The 23617-nt window shown below is 35.8% G+C and overlaps 1 protein-coding gene across 5 annotated transcripts in view; it reads left to right on the top strand.

Annotated features, from left to right (window-relative positions):
• Positions 1–23617, top strand: part of adgrb3 (adhesion G protein-coupled receptor B3) — a 201510-nt gene that overhangs the window by 129429 nt on the left and 48464 nt on the right. For all 5 annotated transcript variants that reach the window (XM_056254889.1, XM_056254888.1, XM_056254890.1 and 2 more), the window contains 5 exons: positions 4510–4656; positions 6404–6479; positions 10764–10866; positions 12936–12979; positions 22909–23035. In XM_056254889.1, coding sequence (XP_056110864.1) covers positions 4510–4656; positions 6404–6479; positions 10764–10866; positions 12936–12979; positions 22909–23035 — 497 coding nt within the window. The remainder of the gene's footprint in view (positions 1–4509; positions 4657–6403; positions 6480–10763; positions 10867–12935; positions 12980–22908; positions 23036–23617) is intronic.

Raw genomic sequence — 23617 nt, 5'->3', positions numbered from 1 at the left:
AACATTAAAATGTTCTGTAGAACAACGTAATCTGGAAATCAAGACTAGTTAAACATGTGTTACATTAGAGCTTTTGTGATGGTATATATACTGTACTGTATATATATACACTCACCTAAAGGATTATTAGGAACACCATACTAATACTGTGTTTGACCCCCTTTCGCCTTCAGAACTGCCTTAATTCTACGTGTCATTGATTCAACAAGGTGCTGAAAGCATTCTTTAGAAATGTTGGCCCATATTGATAGGATAGCATCTTGTAGTTGATGGAGATTTGTGGGATGCACATCCAGGGCACGAAGCTCCCGTTCCACCACATCCCAAAGATGCTCTATTGGGTTGAGATCTGGTGACTGTGGGGGCCATTTTAGTACAGTGAACTCATTGTCATGTTCAAGAAACCAATTTGAAATGATTCGAGCTTTGTGACATGGTGCATTATCCTGCTGGAAGTAGCCATCAGAGGATGGGTACATGGTGGCCATAAAGGGATGGACATGGTCAGAAACAATGCTCAGGTAGGCCGTGGCATTTAAACGATGCCCAATTGGCACTAAGGGGCCTAAAGTGTGCCAAGAAAACATCCTCCACACCATTACACCACCACCACCAGCCTGCACAGTGGTAACAAGGCATGATGGATCCATGTTCTCATTCTGTTTACGCCAAATTCTGACTCTACCATCTGAATGTCTCAACAGAAATTGAGACTCATCAGACCAGGCAACATTTTTCCAGTCTTCAACTGTCCAATTTTGGTGAGCTCTTGCAAATTGTAGCCTCTTTTTCCTATTTGTAGTGGAGATGAGTGGTACCCGGTGGGGTCTTCTGCTGTTGTAGCCCATCCGCCTCAAGGTTGTGCGTGTTGTGGCTTCACAAATGCTTTGCTGCATACCTCGGTTGTAACGAGTGGTTATTTCAGTCAAAGTTGCTCTTCTATCAGCTTGAATCAGTCGGCCCATTCTCCTCTGACCTCTAGCATCAACAAGGCATTTTCGCCCACAGGACTGCCGCATACTGGATGTTTTTCCCTTTTCACACCATTCTTTGTAAACCCTAGAAATGGTTGTGCGTGAAAATCCCAGTAACTGAGCAGATTGTGAAATACTCAGACCGGCCCGTCTGGCACCAACAACCATGCCACGCTCAAAATTGCTTAAATCACCTTTCTTTCCCATTCTCACATTCAGTTTGGAGTTCAGGAGATTGTCTTGACCAGGACCACACCCCTAAATGCATTGAAGCAACTGCCATGTGATTGGTTGATTAGATAATTGCATTAATGAGAAATTGAACAGGTGTTCCTAATAATCCTTTAGGTGAGTGTATATATATATATATATATATATATATATATATATATATATATATATATATTTATTTATTTATATTTATACTGTGTGTATATATATATATATATATATATATATATATATATACCATCACAAAAGCACTAATGTAATATGTTTAACTTGTTTATATTCTTGATTTCCAGATTGTTATTGAATGCCATAAAACTTTTTCAGCAAATGCCACAATATATGAAATGTCATTTGTTTAATTAATGTTTATTTGCATATTATGTAATATTATGCAAAATTATTAACTATTTATCAATTAACATAATGTACTACAGACCAAAGGTCAAAAATATTAATTAAGTAAATTCTTAATTTTGACATCAGCTTTTTCAGTGAAATCAAACAACAATCTGAGCCAAAGTCTGCTCTCTTTGATTAAAAGAACAAAGCTGTATTGCCTGTACTAGCCAAATGAAAATCATCCGTCATAGTAAGATATTGCAGCATCATTCCCGGCTAAATTTATAGCACGTTCTTGACACCGCAATAAATACCTTCTGTCAGCACGACACACTGTTGCGTCCGCTTTTAGCCAAATAACCTTGATTGCAGAGGCTCCTTTTTCCACGGCATGCCTTCTCGTAAGAATAAACAGTGACTTTGTCTTGGTTGCAGCTCTTTAAAGCTGAAATTAGATTTTTTTTTTATGCGTTTAATGGACATTGATTTGTGAGCATTGATTGCTCAGATGAGTTGAGAGACCCTGTCGTCTGCTCCAATAAGTAACCTAACCTTCGCATTTAGCCGAGATTGCACCAAAATATTTGACGTGACAGAATTGGCCTGATATTGCTCGGTATATGTTCCAGTCATTAAGCTCATTAGTTACAGGTGGGCACAGGTGCCGATGCCTCCTGGCTGGGTTCCCTGAGGACCGTTACCCACAGCGCCGTCCCACCACAGACTTGAGCAGGGAAACAGCTCTGAGCACATCCCAACTAAAGGGAACCCACACGCAGCGGGAAATGCACTGAATAAATCATAGTTAAAGGGGATGATTATAAGAGGAGCCCTTCACTTCACAACACTGCTCTTCAATTTTTTTTTTATGTGCAGTCTCTTTGTTTGTTTATTATGCTTTTGGTTTTTTAAGGCTGTATTTGGAATTCAGTAATAGTGAATACACTGTATAGTGCCTACTGTTTTATGTGAACCTGCATACTAGTATACAACAATATGCAATTCAAAGAGAAATGTTAAGTGTTGTTACATAAATACTGCAGAAATCATGTTAATATTATGGTAATTTGGTGCTTTTCCAAACATAGTTTTACTTTTCAGAACCTGTTTGGATATCTTAGCTTAATCGTATAATTTTATTAGATATTTAATCTTATTTCATTCATTTTGAATTTATAAACAATTTAAACTCCTATAATTAGGGATGCATGCATATTATCAAATATGTAGCTGATATGATAAGCCAATAATTAATTTCATAACAAAAAAAGTCCACCTATTTTAACTTAAAAAACTTAAAAAGTATAATCAAATTGACTGTACAAGTTATTTCAAACTAAATTATATTAAACTGACTCTGATTCTGTATAACTTAAATAAAAAAGTAGTAAGTAAAGTAAAAAAATAAAATAAAATAAAATAAAGTTGTCCTCCGAAGAGGGGGGGGTGGAGGTGAAAAAATAAATAAATAAATAAAAAAGTAGAAATTGCTTCAATTATTTTGACGAGCTCAAGAAAAGTAATGTGAAAACATATATTGTCATCATAACTTATTGATTTTGGCCTTTTTACAGTGCAATAAATGATTCTATTTTGTCAAAATATTATTTTAAATAATTCTGATCCGAATGAATTTAATCCGAAGTGATCCGAAAGAATTTAAGCATCACAGCATTATAATGCACAGTGTTTACAGTATGTAATAGTGTTATTAAATTAGTGTTTTTTTAAGATTAACTTTGAAATTATGGCATGTAAAGATTTAAATGTAAAATAGGGGAAATGGTCATGCACACTTAAATATCCAATATCGACTGATGCAATAATGGGGAAAAAAAAGTCATATTTATGTAATTGCGGTATATTTTGCAACCCTATACGTATAAGTAACTTCCATATTTCTGTGGCACATAAATGAAGCAGGATTCGTTCTGAGAGTATAGGAGCCTGTTTGGAAGATCACTAAAGGGCCTGTGATATCATGCTGCTTCAGAGCTTAAGGTGTGAGTTGCTTCACCCACCATTTTTCAGTTCTACCCCATGTGCTCCTGTGACTAATGCCCTCCCCATGCAGCTCCCCACACACAGCAGCTGGCAGCACTGCCAGTCTCCTCCTCCTACTCATACACACACAGAAGGCTCACCTACACCTCAACGAATGAGCAATTACCTGATAATTCTCTCTTCTGCTGTGCAGGGATGCATTTCCCGAAAGCATCGTTAGCCAACTATGGTCGCAAGTTCCGTCGTTACCAATAGAGTTCAATGGAAATTGCGACCAACTTGCGACCATAGTTGGCTAACGATGCTTTCGGGAAACGCACCCCAGACCGGTTATGCATGCTAGGCCAGTAGTTGGCGATGTCACTTTGTAAAGAAACACTATGCACCTATAGACCTAACACGTTATACGCATGCGCGTGACGTCACCGTTTACACAAATTCACGTTTTTGTTTTTTTAGACAGAGACGATATATAGCTGACGAAATGAACACTATTTAAAAAGCAAAAGATTCAATCCTGGCATTTTAATTGAGGTAGCAAACAGGATGTATACTTGAATTGGAAATTGAGGAAGTGCAAATTAAAATGGAATGATTTCTTAAAGAAATTCACACTACTGCTTTAACTAAATTTCAATCCATATTCTTTTTATTTTTGAAATGCAAACTATAAAAATGTGCATTTCATTTCTATACGTTTCATATTCAAATATATTATATTTTGATTCATGGTGATTCATATTCATATTTAACTTTAGTTTATCTTCAAATGATGCCAAACAATATGAAGTTCTGAAGAAATAAATAAATAAATAAACACGCGCTGCAGTTTTGATGTTAATTATTTTTTTAATTATTCCCAGTTCATAATTTTAGTTTTTCAACTTATTTCAGTTGTTTAAGCTTTATTTCATGTAACAGAACTAGTAACCTTAACATGTATTTTTGAATTTTTTTTTAGTTGCAAGTATTCAGAGGCTGCCTGCGCTCTCTGTGACGACAGACATTAACTTTCCAATGAAGGGACGGAAAGGGATGGTGGACTGGGCCAGAAACTCCGAAGACAAAGTTGTCATTCCCAAAGGAATATTTGTACCCCAGACAGCAGGTAGGCCTACTGTACATGATGCCACACCGTGGAAGTTGATGATACTGTACATCTTATGTCTAGTACAATAAGGCTACATTCACATTAAGGATTCAAAGGAAGTGAATCAATCAAAACTAACTTTAGCTGGACAAAAACTTTTTTCTTTTGTTAAAAACTTTTGTTAAAAGCGCTATGTAAATGAAAATGACGTGACTTGACTAGATTTTAAAAGCTAGGTTTCATTCAACCCATGTTAACATCTGTTCTGTTTTGTTCTGACAAGTATGAATCTTAGACCCCATATGTTCAAGGAATGCAGGATTTTTGCAGAGTAGTTCATAAGTTGACAACATTTATCAATTTTAAACTATATATGGGTGATTCTTCTATTAGAGCCACTATATGTGAAATCTTGAAAAATGAAGCAAACAAAACTTTGCACTCGTAAAACAAAATAAAAGGACATGATTGTTTTACTTTGGTAGGCCTATAACAAATACAGTTCATATAAAAAAAGTGCAAAGTATAATTTCACTGATTTTGTGGGGGACAAACAGTAAAGTTGAAAAATAATCACCCATATATTTCTTTATTTTTCTTATTGCAAGGCATTCTGTAATCCTTAATTCTGATTGGTCAACTGTTGCATATTTCTGTACAATGACCATTAGTTCATTATACAAAAACGTGTTTCTTATATCACTTCATGCTCTCTTTCTTCTCACGTAAAAAAATACACCCAAATCTACATAAATAATATTTCATTTGTTTAATGTGTAGCCATTTAATATACAGTGCGGCTTCACGTTGGTATTTTGATCACCCCGTTAAGAGTTTATTTTGTGATGATGACTGACTGTAAAATGCTTCATTATAAGACACTATAAAATAATCGAATTTTTAGTTATTTTGGATTATCAGTGCGATATTAAAATGAAGGTTTCGTAATCGCTACCATACAATTGTGCTAAAAATTTCAAAGCGTTGACATGGTGCGACCGTTTAATTGGATAGCTTTAAGATTACAAGATTATATCTCAACCACTTGCCATTTGCCTGTTTTAGAGGAGACTGCACTTGGTCGACCACATCAATTCAGATGACACAGCACTCGCTGTATCCTCTCAAACAATGATAGTAAAGAGAGCTAAGCAACAGCGCACCAGACTATTTACTTAATTAGGGTGATCAGTCTTATCTGAAGTGTATCAGAGGAAAGTAATGAAGGATTGATTTAATACATAACTCACTCCAGCTCGCCTTGAGCTAGACTAGAGGGCTGTACAGAGCTGTTTGAACCAGGATTAGCCTTTCTGTCAGCAGAGAAGACATTTGATCTTAGTTATCAATAACCTTGCTAGTATAGCCTAATCTACCACTTTATTCATTATTGGCAGGAAATGTATGATGGATTTTCTGTCAGGAATATTGTTTGGCAAGAGACCTGATATTTAATGAGTATTTTGCAGGTTTAGAGGTTAATTAATTCCTGTATAGGTTTAAAAAAAAAAAAAAATTACAAATCTTGTTCAATTACTTTGGATTAAAAGATTATTGCATGGAAGGGGAAGGTATTAGGAGAGAATTCCTACTGTCTGCCTCTGAAACAAACATGAACTCTGAGTTATCGAAAAAAACCTCCATGTTGCTGAGTTGAAAGTTGAAAAGAGAGCTGAGAAAAAACACACCTTTGTCTGAAGATGCTGTTTAATATGATTACATAATGCGATGAACGTATCATCTAACCTAGACTGTTTCCTGGCAGATATGGACGGATCTCCTGTATTCATTCTCGGAATGGTTCTCTACAAGACTCTTGGCCTTATGCTGCCCGCTCCACGGTAAGACTCCCGGTCATTTAGATGAAATATTGCAAAGATATGATAGGGATATTATAGAGGACAGATTCCCAACCTGGGGTACGTGTACCCTAGGGACTACTTGTAAAGATTTTTGATTGATTAAACCTGTAAATCAGAAGAATGTCTTGGTTAAAATAACTAATCAGGATTCATTCTGATTGTTAAGTGCCCTTTTTAGGAGAGGAAATAAAATAATCTGTGTAATGTGTGCAAGTTTTATACATTTGTGAGACCCGTATCAGAATATGATACTTTGTGAGTTTGAGATTTTCTCCCACAGTATCAATTATTTATTTTTTTCTTAAAATGGACTATATGTAAGAATTTTCATGTATTAAAAGCCAGGGTAGATGATTTGTTCCAGAGACATTTTGTGTTATACTGGTTGAAATTCTCATCACATCCTGATAGCAATGACTAAGTTAAGTTGTCTAATGTATTTATATGTATTGATATCGTCGTAGGACCAATGATCGCCCAATCATTGCACTCGGACCAATACGATGCAATGATACAATGTCCTACCTGCGTGTCAAATTATGTATTTCCATACCACCGCACACCTGCTCGTACAGAAACCCCCATATTGAATTGGATTTATATATTTATCTATTGAATATATTTGATTTCATTTAATTAGTATAGCTTCTTGCATGTGTAAGCTGTTATATACTGTGTAACCAGTCACTTTTAATTATGGGTGAAATGCTGAAGGTGTCTTCTTCTTTTTTTCCGCAAATGAATTATGGTGCATTCATGTCAGCTTTGGAATTGCCATAATTCTAAGTTTCAAACCATTCATGTTTTGGTCAATCTCATCATTACAAGTCTTTTTTTTAGAAAGCTAAGACTTCTTGGCCATATGATGTCCTTTAAAAAGAACTTAAATGACAGCGTACTCAACATTTATCACTCTTTCGGTATATATAAACTAATGCAGTGATGTATTTTGCAGGATGGATTCATTTGGCATCATGAGTGTTGCCATAGAAACTGAGTCTGAGGACATAAACTGCTTAAAGTAGAATCTCTGATTTGTCATCTCGTAATTATGGCAATTCTGACATGACGTGATTGCAGCATTATTCCATTCCTTTGGTTCGCATGCCTGTTGTAGTCATTGTTTATTATGGTATTAATAAGGTATTTATCCTTTTGTGAATCTGAGTTATGTGGCTAATGTATTAAAGCCGCCTATAGTGGTAAATACTGTACACACACACACACGCACACAAAAAGAAATATTTGGGTTTTAAGAGAGCTGTTCCTTCAAATTCGTTCTGATTTTCCTCTAGTCCTAAAACAGAAGCAGGTAGAACAGACTATAGTGTTTTTTCTCCCAGACATCAGAATGAAAATTCTTGGTTATCCTCGGAGTCCGTCTTGAAGTTCTGGATCAAAACCTCCTGTTCCATTTGAGGACTTCTGCTCAAACCTCCGGAGACACATACAGGACAGAACAGACCTTTCCTGGTGTGGCTCTCAGCTGTCAATCAAATCTCAGTAAACCTGAGTATGATTCCTCCATGGAATTCCCACTGACAGGGAGAGAGTTGGTCGAAGAACAGAGAAAAAGGGCGTTCCACTGTTCTTGAGCTCTGTTGGATCCACTGAAACCAGTAGGGAGATGGAGATCAGAACAAACAGTGGAAGATAACAGAAGAGAAGTGTTAAAATAAACAAACAAAAACAATGCAACATGGCTAAGGGATTTGTAAAGACGGATCACGTTGTTGAACATTTAATCACAAGACAAAATACTGTGATGATCATACTATGAGAATCAACCGCGCATACACACTTAAATGGATGCTTGTTTTTAGTGATTTAGATGCAAACAGTTACAGAACATGTCATTTGAAAGTGATAGTTCACCAAAAAAGTGACAATATGGTATCAATTTCTCCTTTTTTTTATGCGAGTAGACAAAGCGTCTAAGCGATTCCTTTCCATATAATGAAAGTAAATGGTGGCTATGGCTTTCAGTTAAGATTTTCAATGAATTTAAGTTTCAGTCAGTCGTATAGCTTCAAAAGACTTGAATTGTAGTGTGGTATGCAAATATAGTTATATAGACCAATTTAATTATTTATTTATTTTATCCTCTCGGAGCCAGGTTACAGTTTACTTTCATTATATGGTTAAATAATTTTAACAAAAATTTAAAACATTGTTAAAAATTGACTTTTTGTGATCCATGAAAGAAAGAAAGTCATATGGGTTTGGAAAGTCATGACTAAGTATGCATACATAAGACAGAATTTTAATTTTGGATGAACTATCTCTTTAAAGGTGCAAAACGCAAGTCTCTGAGTTTTTGCAGAATTACGCCCCCTCTGGCGACAAGCGAAACTGCTACCAGAGTTGTGCACGCTCATAGACCACACGCATCTTTTATTGGACATGTTTTATGTTTCATGTTGTACTATTCTTCCGAACACAATTCCTAGTTTATGAAACTGTTCACTAACAATGGTAGTAAAACCAATTCTGATTGTACATGTATCTAGCTTACGCTAAAGCATTGCACATTTTACGCATCGTCATTTGTTGTCATACATACATTGGCCGTATCAAACATTAGAGACTGGGCTATATCTTACCGTTTTATCAAGAAAAAAGCCAACTGAGGATCCCGTTTGAGACCAAGAGCAGACCGGAGATCTCTCCATTTCCCGAGGTTGACTCTCGTCTTACTCCGACGCCTGTCTGACTCCAATTTGGACCTTTTGGTGGCACTAGACAAAATGTTTCTTTTCTTTACTTTACGTGGAGTTTGCGTTGGGGTTTGGAATGGACTACAAGCCGGTCTCTTTGAATCCATCTTCTACCTTTGACGCACGAGTTGTCTTCGCTGATGCGGAGAATGGCGGCGCCGGCGAATACACAAACCTGCGAGACATAGCCTGGTGAGCGTGAACGCGCATGACGTCACGCCCAGTCTCAAATTCGAGCCCGAATCCCTCTTGTATATTTTACTGTGCAGGATTATAGAGGCAATCTCAGTGAGCAGAGAAGGGCTCATTTAACCCATCAGGCAGTTCTTTAAGCATGTATAGGATAGAAAAACAGGTATTTTTAACATGAAAAGTTGCGCAATGCACCTTTAAGAGTTTCGTGTTATTGCATGCCTTTCAGGCTGTGTGGACATTCATGACACCATACAAGTCCACTTCTGCTTCATTAAATCAAACCAAGAGGCTGGTTAACCATGCACAGATAATGTCTTTGATCTAATTTCAAAAGGATTCATTTTTGCCTTTAGGATGATCTACTAACACAGAGACATTTTTTATTTTCCATGGCTAAGTCCACAGAGGTTTTCTTTTCTTTTTTTTTTCAGGTCAATACATGTGCGTTCTGCCTACAATAATCGAAAACAAAGAGTGTGGTAGACTGTAAAATAACGTCAGAAGTATAGAACTGAAAGATCTGTCTCAGATGTGGCATCTTTGTCGATTACTTTCATAAAATTCATTTCTCACTGCAGACTCTTGAGTAGCTACTTGTTGGGCATCCATTTTCTGTCTTTGCTTCTTTTTAAATGGACCATGAAATCATGCCCGGCCTAAACAGTTCACGTTGACAAATGATACTCAAGGAAAATTTGTTTAGTTGGAGAAGGAGGGAAGCATGAAAGGAAAGAGAGATATTTTGAGTTCTAAGTCTACTTGAAGCTTAATATAAAAATGTTTTTGTACTCTTGTGCTTATAATAAAAGCACTTGAATATGTTTGAAATATATACATAGCCAACATCTATTGGGTTTGATCATGAAATCAAAAAGTAATAAAGTACACAAAGTCCTTGGAGTATACATTTCTGAGTCTAATGATGACAAATGCGTGCTTTTCATCTTAGTGTTCATTTTTCCCAGAGGCAATCATTAATCGAGCTAATCAAAAAACTTTAAAATAATTCAATTTGTGTTTAATATGCTGTAACTTTTCCCATCTTTAAAGTTGGATATTGAGTGGCATTTATTTATTTACCCCCCAACATTTGTCAAACATATCAACATTTCTGGTCTCTGCTAGCAGAACATATCTCATTTGAAGTGAAACACCACTCATTACAAACACCACTTTTCTAAACTGAGTCCAACCTGGAGAGATGATAAACTCTTTCCATTCAAATGCGCAGAACTAAGAGTTTAAACAAAAATCAATGATGATGATAATGGAAGTATTGAAATGAATGAAATTAGCATTTCTCGTTCAAGCCCGAACTGACTGTTGTGTGTGATTGTGATCTGACCCACAGGAATAACACTGCTGTGAACTCAAAAGTGATTGCTGTGACTGTCCGACCAGAACCCAGGGTTACAGAAGCCCAGCTGGAGATTGAGTTAGCTCATCTAGCTAATGTAAGCACCAGTCAGATCTCAACACGCTTCACAAACACAATCCAGAGAGGCTAATTGATGCCGACATGGAGGTCACATATATTCTAAAACCTCCTAGTTTTTGACTCTTTTGCTGTTTTATTGGTATGTTGGTTAAAAGGAGCATGTTGATTTGCCATTAATGCAATACATGCAGTCATATCAATAACATTTTCAAACAAGGGATTGTTATACAGCCTTTATATCCCAAAGACCCTCCATTCATTGATGCCATCAAAAGCCTTTACATAGGCTGGGTGAAAAATGCCATTGAGAGATAACAATTTCTTTATTTATGTCTTAAAGTTCCCAAATCTATTGAAAATTTCTTCCATTCCTCTTATAGATATAAACTGCTGTGGATACTGTGATTGTTTAACATGAGTTTATGTCCCAATAACGGCTGTATCTATATAATTTGCATCAGACGCCTTCATTCAATAGAAAGCAGCATTCGTAAAAAGCATGTTCATTTACAACACATAAATATAAACATATTCAGTTCAGTTTGTGTTTTATGGTACATTTACATGACAATGATGTACTAAAAAAGGAAAAAAACAACAACAACAACATTGTCAAAATGATCCCCGACCCCGTTCACACGGATCCGCAAAAACAACTAAAAACACTGAATTATTTATGCCAGGCCAGTAGTTGGCGATGTCACATTGTTAAGAAACACTACGCACCTGTTGACTGAAAACGCAAGACGCATGACGTCACCGTTTTTACAAATTCGCGCTTTTGCAGTTTTCACTGAGATGATAACAGTATCATTTTCAAAAACCTGCATTTTGAATCCCATTGAATCATTTACACGGCAGTTAAGATATTTCATGTGTTCTAGCTCAAGCACACCTGGTAGAACTAATGAAGCCCTTGATTAGTTGCATCAGGTGTGCTTGAGACAACACCTGTTTTGCAGATTTGTGCTGCTGTGAGGGATTCTATTCAATCATTTTTAGACTGGGGAAGTCAGTAAAAGTAGCATTTTCAGTTGAATTTGGGGAAACCACTTGAAAAATTTGTTGTGTTGAGCTATTTGAATTGATTTTGAGCTATTTTGTTTGATTTGTTCATTGCAAATAGCTGAAAGTCTGTAGCTACATCTTGCCAATAACCCTGATTTGCAATGGGGGTTGAATAATTTCGATTACAACTGTATAACTGATAAAAGAATATGTTTTATTATAATTATAACATTTGCATTTATAACATTTAGAGCCGATAGCTTCATATAGGCAATGCTTTGAGGTTTAATGTGATTGTGTAGTTCGAGTCCTTTCGTTATTAAAAGTTTAAAACGCGGAACAATGATGCTGATGCATAACAAGTATGTGCAAAAGCTGCTGTGGATCCGCTTACACGAAACCCCTCGTAACTGGTGTAATTAAGAAGAAAACTACAGTCGTTTGGCAAAAAAATAAATGACGGAGAGTTACATACACATTTTATAGACATTTATAGTGTTAATGTTATTTAGCAAGTCCACAAACTCGTTCTCTCAAATGGTTTGGGTATGCAGAGCATTTACAGCTTATATGGAACGATCCTGCAACACTAATCAAATTGATCCAAATCCTCCCTTGCAATTGATGTCAAAAGCTAACACAATGCAATGAAACATATGGTCTTTTAAAGAGAAACTAGAAGAAAAATCTGGGTGGATTTGGGTTGAAATTGGAAGGAAATATGGTCTTCTGTTCCTCTTTAAATCACTCCAGCCAATCAAAGGGGAGCTCTACAATACCTGTGACATATGTTTCAGGCTCATTAATCAACAGACAAATAGCAGTAATTAGTCCGATAATTAATTTGCCATCACCAGTTATTTCTCTCCTCATTGTGTCATCAAGATATGGCCCAGATGATTACAATGTGAGCTTTTTTTCTTTTTTCCTTTCCTTCTTAATGTGTCTATTAAATAACGTGACTTATGTTTTGAGATACTGGCTATCGTAGTGAAAATGTCTCTTTATCGGTATGTACTATGGTATGTCTAATAGTTATGTCGCTTGTCCAATCACAGTGTGTGTGTTTTCTTGCAGGGAACAATGAATCCATTCTGTGCACTGTGGGACAGCTCTATTATGTAAGTGAAAGTCAGTTTTGAAGTCTGTGTGTGTGTGTGTGTGTGTGTGCTAGATTGTGTTCTGATTTGTGAAAATGAGCCTTTAATACAATAACTTTATGGGCAATAATAAATAGCTTGTTGAAATATTGAGCATTGTATCCATGGAAACATGTTTCCGCTGCTATCGAGGTGAAACAGTGGTTGACATTAGCAGTAATAGAATTTTGATCGTGTTATTGTCAGAGAATACATTTGATTGAAAAATATTTTGAACCCTTGCGGTGCCGTCAGGCTCCTCTTATCTTTTCACTCTGAAGTCAACATGAAATAAGAACTGACACAATTTATCTTTATTAATCCGTGTTATTCAATTCAAGTAAAATAATTGTCTGTGGAATCTTGAATCAAAATGTAATAACTTGCTTTTAAGGCAAAGCAATAAAGCTTAAAATGTTGAAATTCCTCAATATTTTTCAACAATTTCATCCAAACAACTACTGGGCCAAATAAATTAAAATGTTACAAATTTTGGAAAAAAATTAAAATAATAATTTTGAAAATGTAAATATTTAGAATTTTGAAAATGTAAATGTTTACAATTTAATTATTACAAGTTTATTATTGAGTCAAATCATCCTCATTATATGATTATTCATGTTTTATTATTTTTCCTTTATTAGTATTATTAGTATTTCACAAATATATATGGCTAATTATGAAAGTAAATTGTATTGCAAACAGCATTTCATAGTGATTTAAAAAAAAAAAAAACTGACCTTGTATTACTCTGAGGAATAAATTAGCCAGAAATAATCCAAATCCGGATGTTATGCTGAGAATGCCGTCTCTCAGAATAGAGCAAGGTCCAGTTTACTGTACCTCAACCCAAGACACAACCTTTAGCTTCTACAGGAAACGGAAGTGCAGTGTGAGATTGTCATTTCCACCGGTGCCCTTTTAGAGGCTGTCATTAAAGAATGAGTAAAAGATGAAACGGGCACATCCCCAAACACTGCAAGGCATTACACGTGGCCCAGTCGCAATCATTTTTATAGTTGGAGAAAATTATATGAGGGGATACATAATGATATTGTGAACCTTCTTTGCCCTTATTTGTCATTTCCTGTGTTTCCTTTCTGTTTTTGTTCTATTGTCATAAGCCCTATTCGGACGGTAATTGTTTCTCATGGGGTCGTAAGGTATTTTCAATATGTACATGGGCTAGTCTGTGATTTTATTGCTGTCCGAATTCAAAATGTCAGTGTTTTTTCACCCACCACCCGCGTGAAAATCCCCGGCCGAATTACTTACTTTTTTGACAAACACCAAGGTCATACGGTAATTAAATTGCCATCTGAATCCACATCACTGAGTTTACAAGAAGACATCAATAAAAAATTCACTGTTTAAATCCTTTTTGGCCCTTGCCGAGCACCGTTCGAGAGCTGTTGCGCTTCACTGTAATTTGGATGCATTTGAAAGATCTTGCCTACACTTTTATTATTGAAATGCTGAAAAGTATTTCCAAGAACAATATTTCATCACCGCTCAAAAGAGAAAGAGAAGAATGATGACGTAAACATTTAGAAATGGGACATCATTATGGCAGAAATGATATACATAAAAAATATAAACCAAGCAGCTTTATGTTTACCTCATATAAATACTGTAAGAGGCTATATTAACGTATGTCCATGTATTTCCATTAATTTCCGTATTTTTAAAATGACATCTATCATTTTGAGATAAAAAGGCAGAAAACCATTTTAACTATAGTGCACGTGTCTATCTTCCTATTTTTAAACAGGAGATTTAAATAATCAAATACTAATTAGGAGATCATTTTCCTATTATTAAATTAAATATGGAATTATTATTATTATTATTATTTCAAGCATATGACATTTGAAAAAATCGCCATCCGAATGCATGGGTTTTATCATTGAGGTGTCATTCAAATGTATATTTACGGACGTCCACATGAGAAACAGTTACCGTCCGAACAGGGCTGTAGTTAATCATTGTTTCATTGATTACTCGCACCTGTTCCTCATTTGTTTATTTGTTTATGTATATAATGCCCTCAGTACCGTTAACTCGTGGTCTGGTGTTATTTGTGTATTGTGCACACTGTTGTGTTGCCTACTCATTGTGTTGGATTACACTTTGGATTCTACTCTTTTGTTTTGTTAAATAAACTTAAGCTGCTATTTTAGATCCGCTTCTCCTCGCCTCATCTTCATCCTCAGCCAGCCGTGATAAAAGCTTTTATGTGTAATGCATTATAAAGGTATTGATAATGTACATTATAATGCATTATATATTTTCATAAATAAATGTAACCAATGTTCAAATGCCATATATTTGCTGATTATTGTTACATCTGAAATTGGTTGTATGTCATGTGTTTTAATGCATTATACTTTATAAAGGTGTAACAATGAATAGATCCGTATTATAACTGTGGTCTCATTAATAATCCGTATTATACAATTATTAATGAGACCATACAATGCATTAAAAGGCATACTTACCGGTAATGCATTAAGATATGTTTATAATGCATTGTATAAAGAAAGAGATACTTTTATTAAGCAAGGATGCATTATAAACTCATCAAAAGTTCAAATATCAGCATTTATAATGTTACAAAGGATTTCTGTTTCAAATAAATGCTGTTCTTTTGAACTTTCTATTCATCAAAAAAATCCACCAAATCAGATTTCTGAAGGATCATGTGGCACTGAAGACTGGAGTAATAATGCTGGAAATTCAGCTTTTTCATCACAGGAATAAATATATTTTAAAATATATCAATAAAGAAAGCTGTTATTTTACAGTTTAATCATTTATTTTGCAGATTTATAATATATATATACTGTTTTTACTGCATTTTTGATCAAATAAATGCATACTAAATAATCTTCTTTCAAAAAAACCCAAACCTATGAATGGTAGTGTACCTGATACATGAAATATAAGGTATAGAAACAGTGAAATTTTTTCTTTTCTTTCTAGAGGACTGAGACTCCTGTGTCTTTATTGACTGTAATATCTCCCCTTACCAGGCGCTAGTTAGAGCATTACTGTATTGGTGGCTCATTTCTTATATTTGTTTTTGAGATTTGGCATTCAGACGTTGTTTTCGACAGTGAATATAGATATTTTATCAAAGGCATATAGTTTTGATGGTTCATGGATCGATCCTTATTTAGGATTTATCCGAAAATGTTTGGGTTCAGGTCTTTAACCACTAAACTAATACCACCAAAGCAGCTTCTCTGTCAGTACCATGAGACATCTCTTTGTCTAGAATAACTGTTGTGTGGTGGATTTTGAGAATCTAATATTCTCTATTGTCACTTGAGCTTGTGACTACAGCTCTGAGACCCTCTTCAGAGACATCGAGTCTCGTCTTTGCTTTTCATCCGAGTCCATTTGGATTTGGCAGCCTTTCCCCCTTTGTTCCTCAGTGTGCAATTAATAAAGCACGTATTTCTTTCGGCCAGGCTGTGTGGTGACAGGTTCTAAGGAAGGGATGTTTTCTAGAAATGAGAGTCAGGTTTGGTCACACTGAAATATTTGGAGCACTAACAAGTTCAACTTACATTAGTAATTAGTACTGGTTGTACCATGCCATGTGCTGTTATTTTTCCTGTGTCATTTGCATGGTCTTTTTTTGCTCAGAAAAGCACTAAAGAAATATGGTAACACTTTAGTTTGAAAACACTCCCTTTTGAACATTAATATCTGCTAACTCTTTAATTGTGATGCTCCTCCAACAGACATTCTGACTATAAGTACTTTGCAACTACATGTCAACTTATTCTAACCCTAACCTTACCAATACTCTACTAATACTCTGATGAGAGTATAGATTCAATGTATAGTCAACAGAATGTGTTAAATGGACCATAAAACTGAAGTGAAACCAATACGATAAAAGTAGTTATGGTCTGAGTAGTTAAAGGGATAGCCTACTTCACCCAAAAAATTTAATTTTGTTACGATATACCCTCATTTCATTCCAAACCTGTATGACTTTTGTTATTCTGTGGAACACAAAAGACCCATACAATGAAAGTAAATGGGGTCCAAACAACATTGAAAAAAATTCTAAATACATTTTTTTTTGTGCTCTGCAGAAGTAAGTAAAACACACACATGCGAGTGAATAAATGATGATACTAATTCCTTTAACATGTATTATCGTGGTAATACGGGTTGTTTTGTTATGATCTACCTCAATAATAATATGATATGTATAATTCCAGTTATTTAATTATTTAGTCCGGTCCGGTCCATGCTGCAAATTGTAAATGGCTTCTATTTAATCTTAATCATCTTCAAATATGAAAATTACACGGTGCTTCAGAAGCGAAATGAGCAAGTATGAGCCAGGCCTCTCTGTGCGGTGACCGATAAGAACACAGAGAAATCGTATTTACCAAATTCAATTTTCATTGAATGAAGAGGCCACCCGAGTCTGCCCCCTTGAGTGTAATTTGAGCCACTGGAATGGATTTTAGCCCTGTGGAATTATTATAGGCTTATAAAGAGGGAGGGTCTCTGCCCTGAAACGCTCAGGCATATAAACAAGCTTCATATTTGCTATAAAAAAAAAAACCCACTCTTATTGGGCTCAAATAATGCGGAATTCATGCCTATTCATGATCAATTTAAATAAATTTGCTGTTGAGTTTAGTCTTTAATCTGTTTGCATGACTATTTATGTGGACGCATGTTCATTAATAAATTTGTTCGTTAACATGTTTACTCTTCGCACGAAATCAAAATTGGCCCGTGCAGGCAAACAATTACGGAACACAAATGCACAACTCTATCAGCTCCCTCTGCCATGATTGTGCATATTTTGAGGTGCAATTTTAATTAGCCCCGAGAGATTTTCTCAAACAACGTGGGGAGACAGCTGCTGATTTTGATGACATTCATATCATAACTGTGCCTTTCTTCTTGGAAGTCATATTCGTTAGCGTATATACGAGCTCAGCGAGAGTGAGAAAGCTCATCTTTTTTTCCCCTCTGATATCACAAGGTTCATGCAGAGTGGAACCTTTTGAGGAATAATTTAGACAAAAATGACAATAATGTCATCATTTATTCACCCTAGTGTTGTTCTAAACTTGTATGACTTTCTTCCTTTTGTGGACAGAAAAAGAGGATGTGTGTGCAGGTGACTGAACCTGTGAAGCTTCGAAAAGGACACAAAAGCATCAACACATGATATTATAAAAATAGTCAGTACCAGTCAGGCACTATATTCCATGTTCTTAAAATAGCTTTGTGTGGAATTCAAACTGAAATGTTAGCTATTATTCACAAAACATCGTATCTGCCCAAAGTCCTAGAAGTGTTCATGAGAGAAATAGTGATATGTGAATGAGTTGTTCATTTGAAGTGAATCTTTTCAGTGAATCATTTCACTTCAATCCAGTTCACAAAGCCGGCCTAAATGATTTGGATACGAATCAGACTGATCTGATTGTTGATTTTGACTCACTGAATGAACAATCCGGGTTGAGGTAGTTAACAGCTCTCTGGAGAGGAAAATTATAACTTATAATTTTGGTCTGTTCTTCACACAGAAGTGTAAAAACTTGAAATATAGTGTATAATTTTTATGGATGACTTTTATGGTGCTTCTACATCCTTTAAAGAGCTTTCATTGTAATTAAAATAAACAGGAATAGCACCATGTAAATTTATTTATTTTTGCTTTCTTTTGTGTTCCACGAAAGAAAGTCAAATACAGATTTGGAAAAACATGAGATTGGAGGACAAACTGAGGTTAAAATGTGTCTGGACTGGATTGCTCATTTATGTAGACTTCAATGCATGTTGTTGATGCCATTAACACTGTATTTGTGCAGAAAAACAATGAAGTGTATATGTTAATTTCGCAAGAGTACCAAGAATACTCTTGTAGGTACACAAAGGCACTGTTTTATAAAATGGGAATGAGACACTGGGATAAAAAAAGGAGGAAAATGTGTTGCGAATACCTTAAAGGTTCTCTAAGCGATCCTGGGTGACGTCACTTCTTGTTGACGTTCGAACTATTGTCAAACAAAACGGAGGCTAGCTAGACCCTCCCTCCTCCTCATCCGCACACTAACCCCCCAAACCACACCCCCAAACCCTTCTTGTCGGTCATTGGCTGGAACAGTTTGTTATGTTTTGGGGAGCGGGTCGCTGCAGTTTGTTTTTGGTGCTGTTTGTGAAGCATGGGCTGTCTACAGAGATCGCGTTTCTTTACAGTGTGTTCAGGGGACAGGCAGCCAGCGGATAGTGAGGAGATGTTTGCTTTATGTGACAAAAAATTTTTTGGCCTAAAAAACACATGACATCGCTTAGAGCACCTTTAAGTCACTATTACAATCCTGTTTGCTTGTAAGCCTTGTTCACTTAAATGACTTACATTATCCTAAACATGGCTTCAGAATAGCGTTTGTATATAATCTGATTCAAATTATTTCTTTCCCATCTCAGCACAACCGATGAGACGTTTCTCCAAAGCTATCAGTAAGGTTTAGTATATGTCCCAGCATTGTGAAAATGATAAGTTATCTTGATTTAAAGGCGTGATCTTTCTCGCGGAGGCCAAATGTTGCTTAGCTCTGCATCGGTCATACAGACTCTCGCTTGAATACTTACAACTCTATCAATTTTCGCATGTATGAAAAAGCACAGGACTGCAACACTTTGACATAAATCTCCAATTTTCCCTCGTAAAATTTTCCCCTGAAGAGATAGAGGTGATGATTGGAATATCTATCTATCTATCTATCTATCTATCTATCTATCTATCTATCTATCTATCTATCTATCTATCTATCTATCTATCTATCTATCTATCTATCTATCTATCTATCTATCTATCTATCTATCTATCTATCTATCTATCTATCTATCTATCTATCTATCTATCTAGTCTATCTGTCTATCTATCTATCTGGCATTGTCATGTTGTGTTGGTGTATGGGTAGCTGACATGCAGTGACAAGTGACACGTCCTGTTATGTGGTTTGCTGTATTCAATATAAAACTAAATTTTAAACAGTATTTTTTCAAGTTATTTTATAATTATTATGACCTTACCTTGATTGGGAAAGTACATGGAATATTTGTAGTTTATACTTTAAACTAGATTACAAGACATCACAGGATTAAACTGAGACATGAGAAAAAAAGGGGGTTATTTTCATGCATCCTAAAATTGTATATAAAAAATATTTATGGTAAATTTAAAGGCATCTAAATGCATAAAATGCTTGGAAATGATTATGGCATAATATGTGTTTCGTACATAATGCAATGAAGTATTACCTTCAAAAGTAGTGCAATTTTTTATGTTCTACCTGTTGAAGATATAGTCTCAAGCAGTCGTCACATCTTGAAGAAAATTAAAAAAGTTATTAAAAATTAACTGCATGTTTAGTGCTATGCAACATAGATATTTGCATGATTTAAGTTCATAAAAATTGTCAATAAGATTGTTTTATATATGACATCTACATCATTTCCTTGATTTTGGAATCATAGGATGTGGTTGGTGAGCATTTTGTGTTGTATTTTTGTCAGGTGTCCAATGCTACTTTTTTTTTCATACAGAATTGAATTAAGCGTAATGCTGAGTTGCTTTGTGAAGTGCCTTTAAAGGATTATTGTTAGACTCAAGGCTTATGTATAAAATGAACAGTCCAAAAATAACCACAAAACAGACATGAATAGACCCCTGATTTCAACATTCCGGCAGTTTAAAGCACACAGTTTCCTATATTAAGTGAATTACTGCCAGTAACCTGGCATCCTAACAGTACAATTGTTATAAAATATAAAGGATTATTATTAAATAATCACAAGAATAAGACAAGATAGTTTTTGTTTTTGCCAAAGTGTCATATTTGTAATTATTTGGAAATAAAGCCTCAAATCACAAACTTGTGGTCGAATCTGTTTAGTGTTATTCTGCTACCCTAAATGTAGCAGTTCAGTACCACGGACAGCGCAATGTTTCGGCTATTTAGAGTCATTAGTTCCTCCTCGTACAATTGCCTAGAAACCGAGTCTATCTTGAGCCTAGCGTAATTCATACACCCACAGACTCCTCCACAGAATGTGTGTCTTTCAAATTCCACCCAGACCGGAAGAGCCAAGTGAGTAACTAGAGAACAGATGCAACTAAACGGAAAATAAATTGGCTTCTCTCTGGTAGAAAATATATTCAACTTCCAATTCCAATGATGATAACGTAATGTTGCTTCTATAATGTCATATAGTCAATGATTGGATGAATTGACCACATATTGAGTGGATCAAATCATATAGGTTTGCTGACATGGTAACCCATAGTAATCCATTCCACAATGTCCTGATAAATGCCTGGAGTCAGTGGCTATTGGCTTGCTGTCGATGTGGTTAGACAGGACAGGGCCACACTTCGTCTTCCATGAGCGAATCAATCCAGCCTGATTTATGTTGTACACATATCTGCAGCTAAATATGATTCAAAACTGAGGGTCATTTGGTATGCATGAAATGCTTTTGGATCATTAGTTAATGTACATTTCAGTTACTTAGAAATGTCATGAAATTTTTAAATGAATCATACATTTTCATAAATGAATATATATGAACTACAGATATGCTATCATAATGCCATAAACTCACTTTTATAATGAAAGTTATTATGCATGCTATCCATGCATGTGAAAAAGGGTGAGTTTTAAAGCTTAATTAAACCTTGAAAAGAGAGCAATTGCTGCAGTTTAATTATGGAGATGCGCAGAGACAAAATCCTCCATAGTCTTCCTCAGGGAAGAGTAACTAAAGGTGTCATGTTATACAGCCTCCGGAAAAAGGCTGTATTTGTTATGCATCGTTTGGAGGCACTATAATTCAATGATATGATTTTATATCACACTAGTTACTTACAGTATCAACTGGTTATTAAAGACTAGTTTAGAACTACAGTGTTGACTAACTGATTTTGTTGTATCAGATATGAATATTTTACACAAGATAAACAATGTAATCAAACATTGATCAGTCAAGTAAATACATACCCGAATGATGTTTGACTGAACCTCAAAAATCAAACATCATTTGATGTTTATCAGCTTATTTTCCCCTTTTAAATTATTTATTATCAAGCTAAGTTGTAAGCTATATCAGCCTGCGATCTTTAGATGTAACCACAGCATTATCAACCGAGATGTGTAAGCATTAATAAATAGGTGAGATGTCTATTCTATCATTTTGCTAGCCAGAGAAGGAGAAATTGGCTGCTACCATCCAGTCAGTTTTCACGGGGTGGTTAACGGTTCCGCTCGCTTTTTCTCTGACGTTTACGTATCGGAGAAAGAATATTGCGAAAACAAAAGCTACACAAGTGGATGAACTAAAGATATTTACGGATAAATCCCGTAACCAGGATGAACGAACAAGAAAAGAGGACTATTTCTGAGGCATCTCCCCCCTCCGCTGTAGCGCGAGGCAGGAGGCAAGAGAGTATCAATCTGATGCCGTCCGCCGTTTCTAGCCTGTTTTTTTCCCTCATGAAAGCGTCCAAAAGGCGCTAATTACTAAAGCGAGTGGAAATACACACCGATAGAGAGAGATAAGAGAAAGCTGAATCAGAAAGTGAGGACCAGCGTCAAAGGGAACCACAGGTTCGGGTTTATTTTGCTCTGTGTGGTGTGAGTGTGTCTGTGAGCAGTGAGTCCTTCAGCGCCACAGAAAGAGCCTTCAGCCAGCGCTTCAGTCGCACTCAATACGATCTGCACTAAAATTGCGTTTACTTTCTGTCGCTTAAGTAAGAGTGAAGTGGGTGAGATGAGGGAGCACTGTTGAGAATTCCGAGCGACGGATTCACAGAGGGGGAAAAAAGCTTGTTAAAGCGATTTAATCTTCTCTGTGTTGTGTAGGAACGATTCTTGGGGCAGCTGGAGCTCTAAAGGATGCAGAACTGTGCTCACCGATGCATCCCACACCAAATGCTTATGTGATCGGGTATCTACCTTCGCCATTTTGGCTCAACAACCCAGAGAAATAGTAAGTATTGGAATTGACTTCTACGGGGGATCATGAGATGCTGTATTGATTGAAGTGCGTGTGTGGTTTTCAAAGTGATATTTAATTACTGACTTCAATTGTGTCATATTTGATTAAGATAGAAATCTACCTGTGCAAAGCTTGTGCAGCTTATGTGTGTGTGTGTGTGTGTGTGTCTGTGTGTGAGAGAGAGCTCAGATTCTTCTGTGATTAATTGCTATTAAAATATTAGATTATATAGTATATCGTTAATCTTTTAATTATTGTTTCATCATTTATTTAAGCTTCCCCCTTCACATATTGATGTAAACTGAGGGTAAAAAAAACTATCATGACTATCATAATCTCCATTTTGCCTTTCCTAAATGTTGGTCAAAGCATTTGGATATGTTCATGTTTGAGATGGCATCTGCTGTAGACTCTTCATCAGTGAAATTAAATAAGCTATTTAGGCTATACGAATAAAATATTTTTTGGCGTTGAGATATAATGCAGATATTCCTGGATTGTGCAAATAAATTATGGCTTTCGTATTATGTAATAATGGCTTCATCCTCTTATTAAAGTTCCCCGTCTCATTGA

Source organism: Rhinichthys klamathensis, unplaced genomic scaffold (genome assembly GCF_029890125.1).
Source record: "Rhinichthys klamathensis goyatoka isolate OS25496 unplaced genomic scaffold, OSU_Roscu_1.1 h1tg000115l_1, whole genome shotgun sequence".
NCBI lineage: Eukaryota > Metazoa > Chordata > Actinopteri > Cypriniformes > Leuciscidae > Rhinichthys > Rhinichthys klamathensis.
This window is presented reverse-complemented; position numbering and strand designations above follow the sequence as displayed.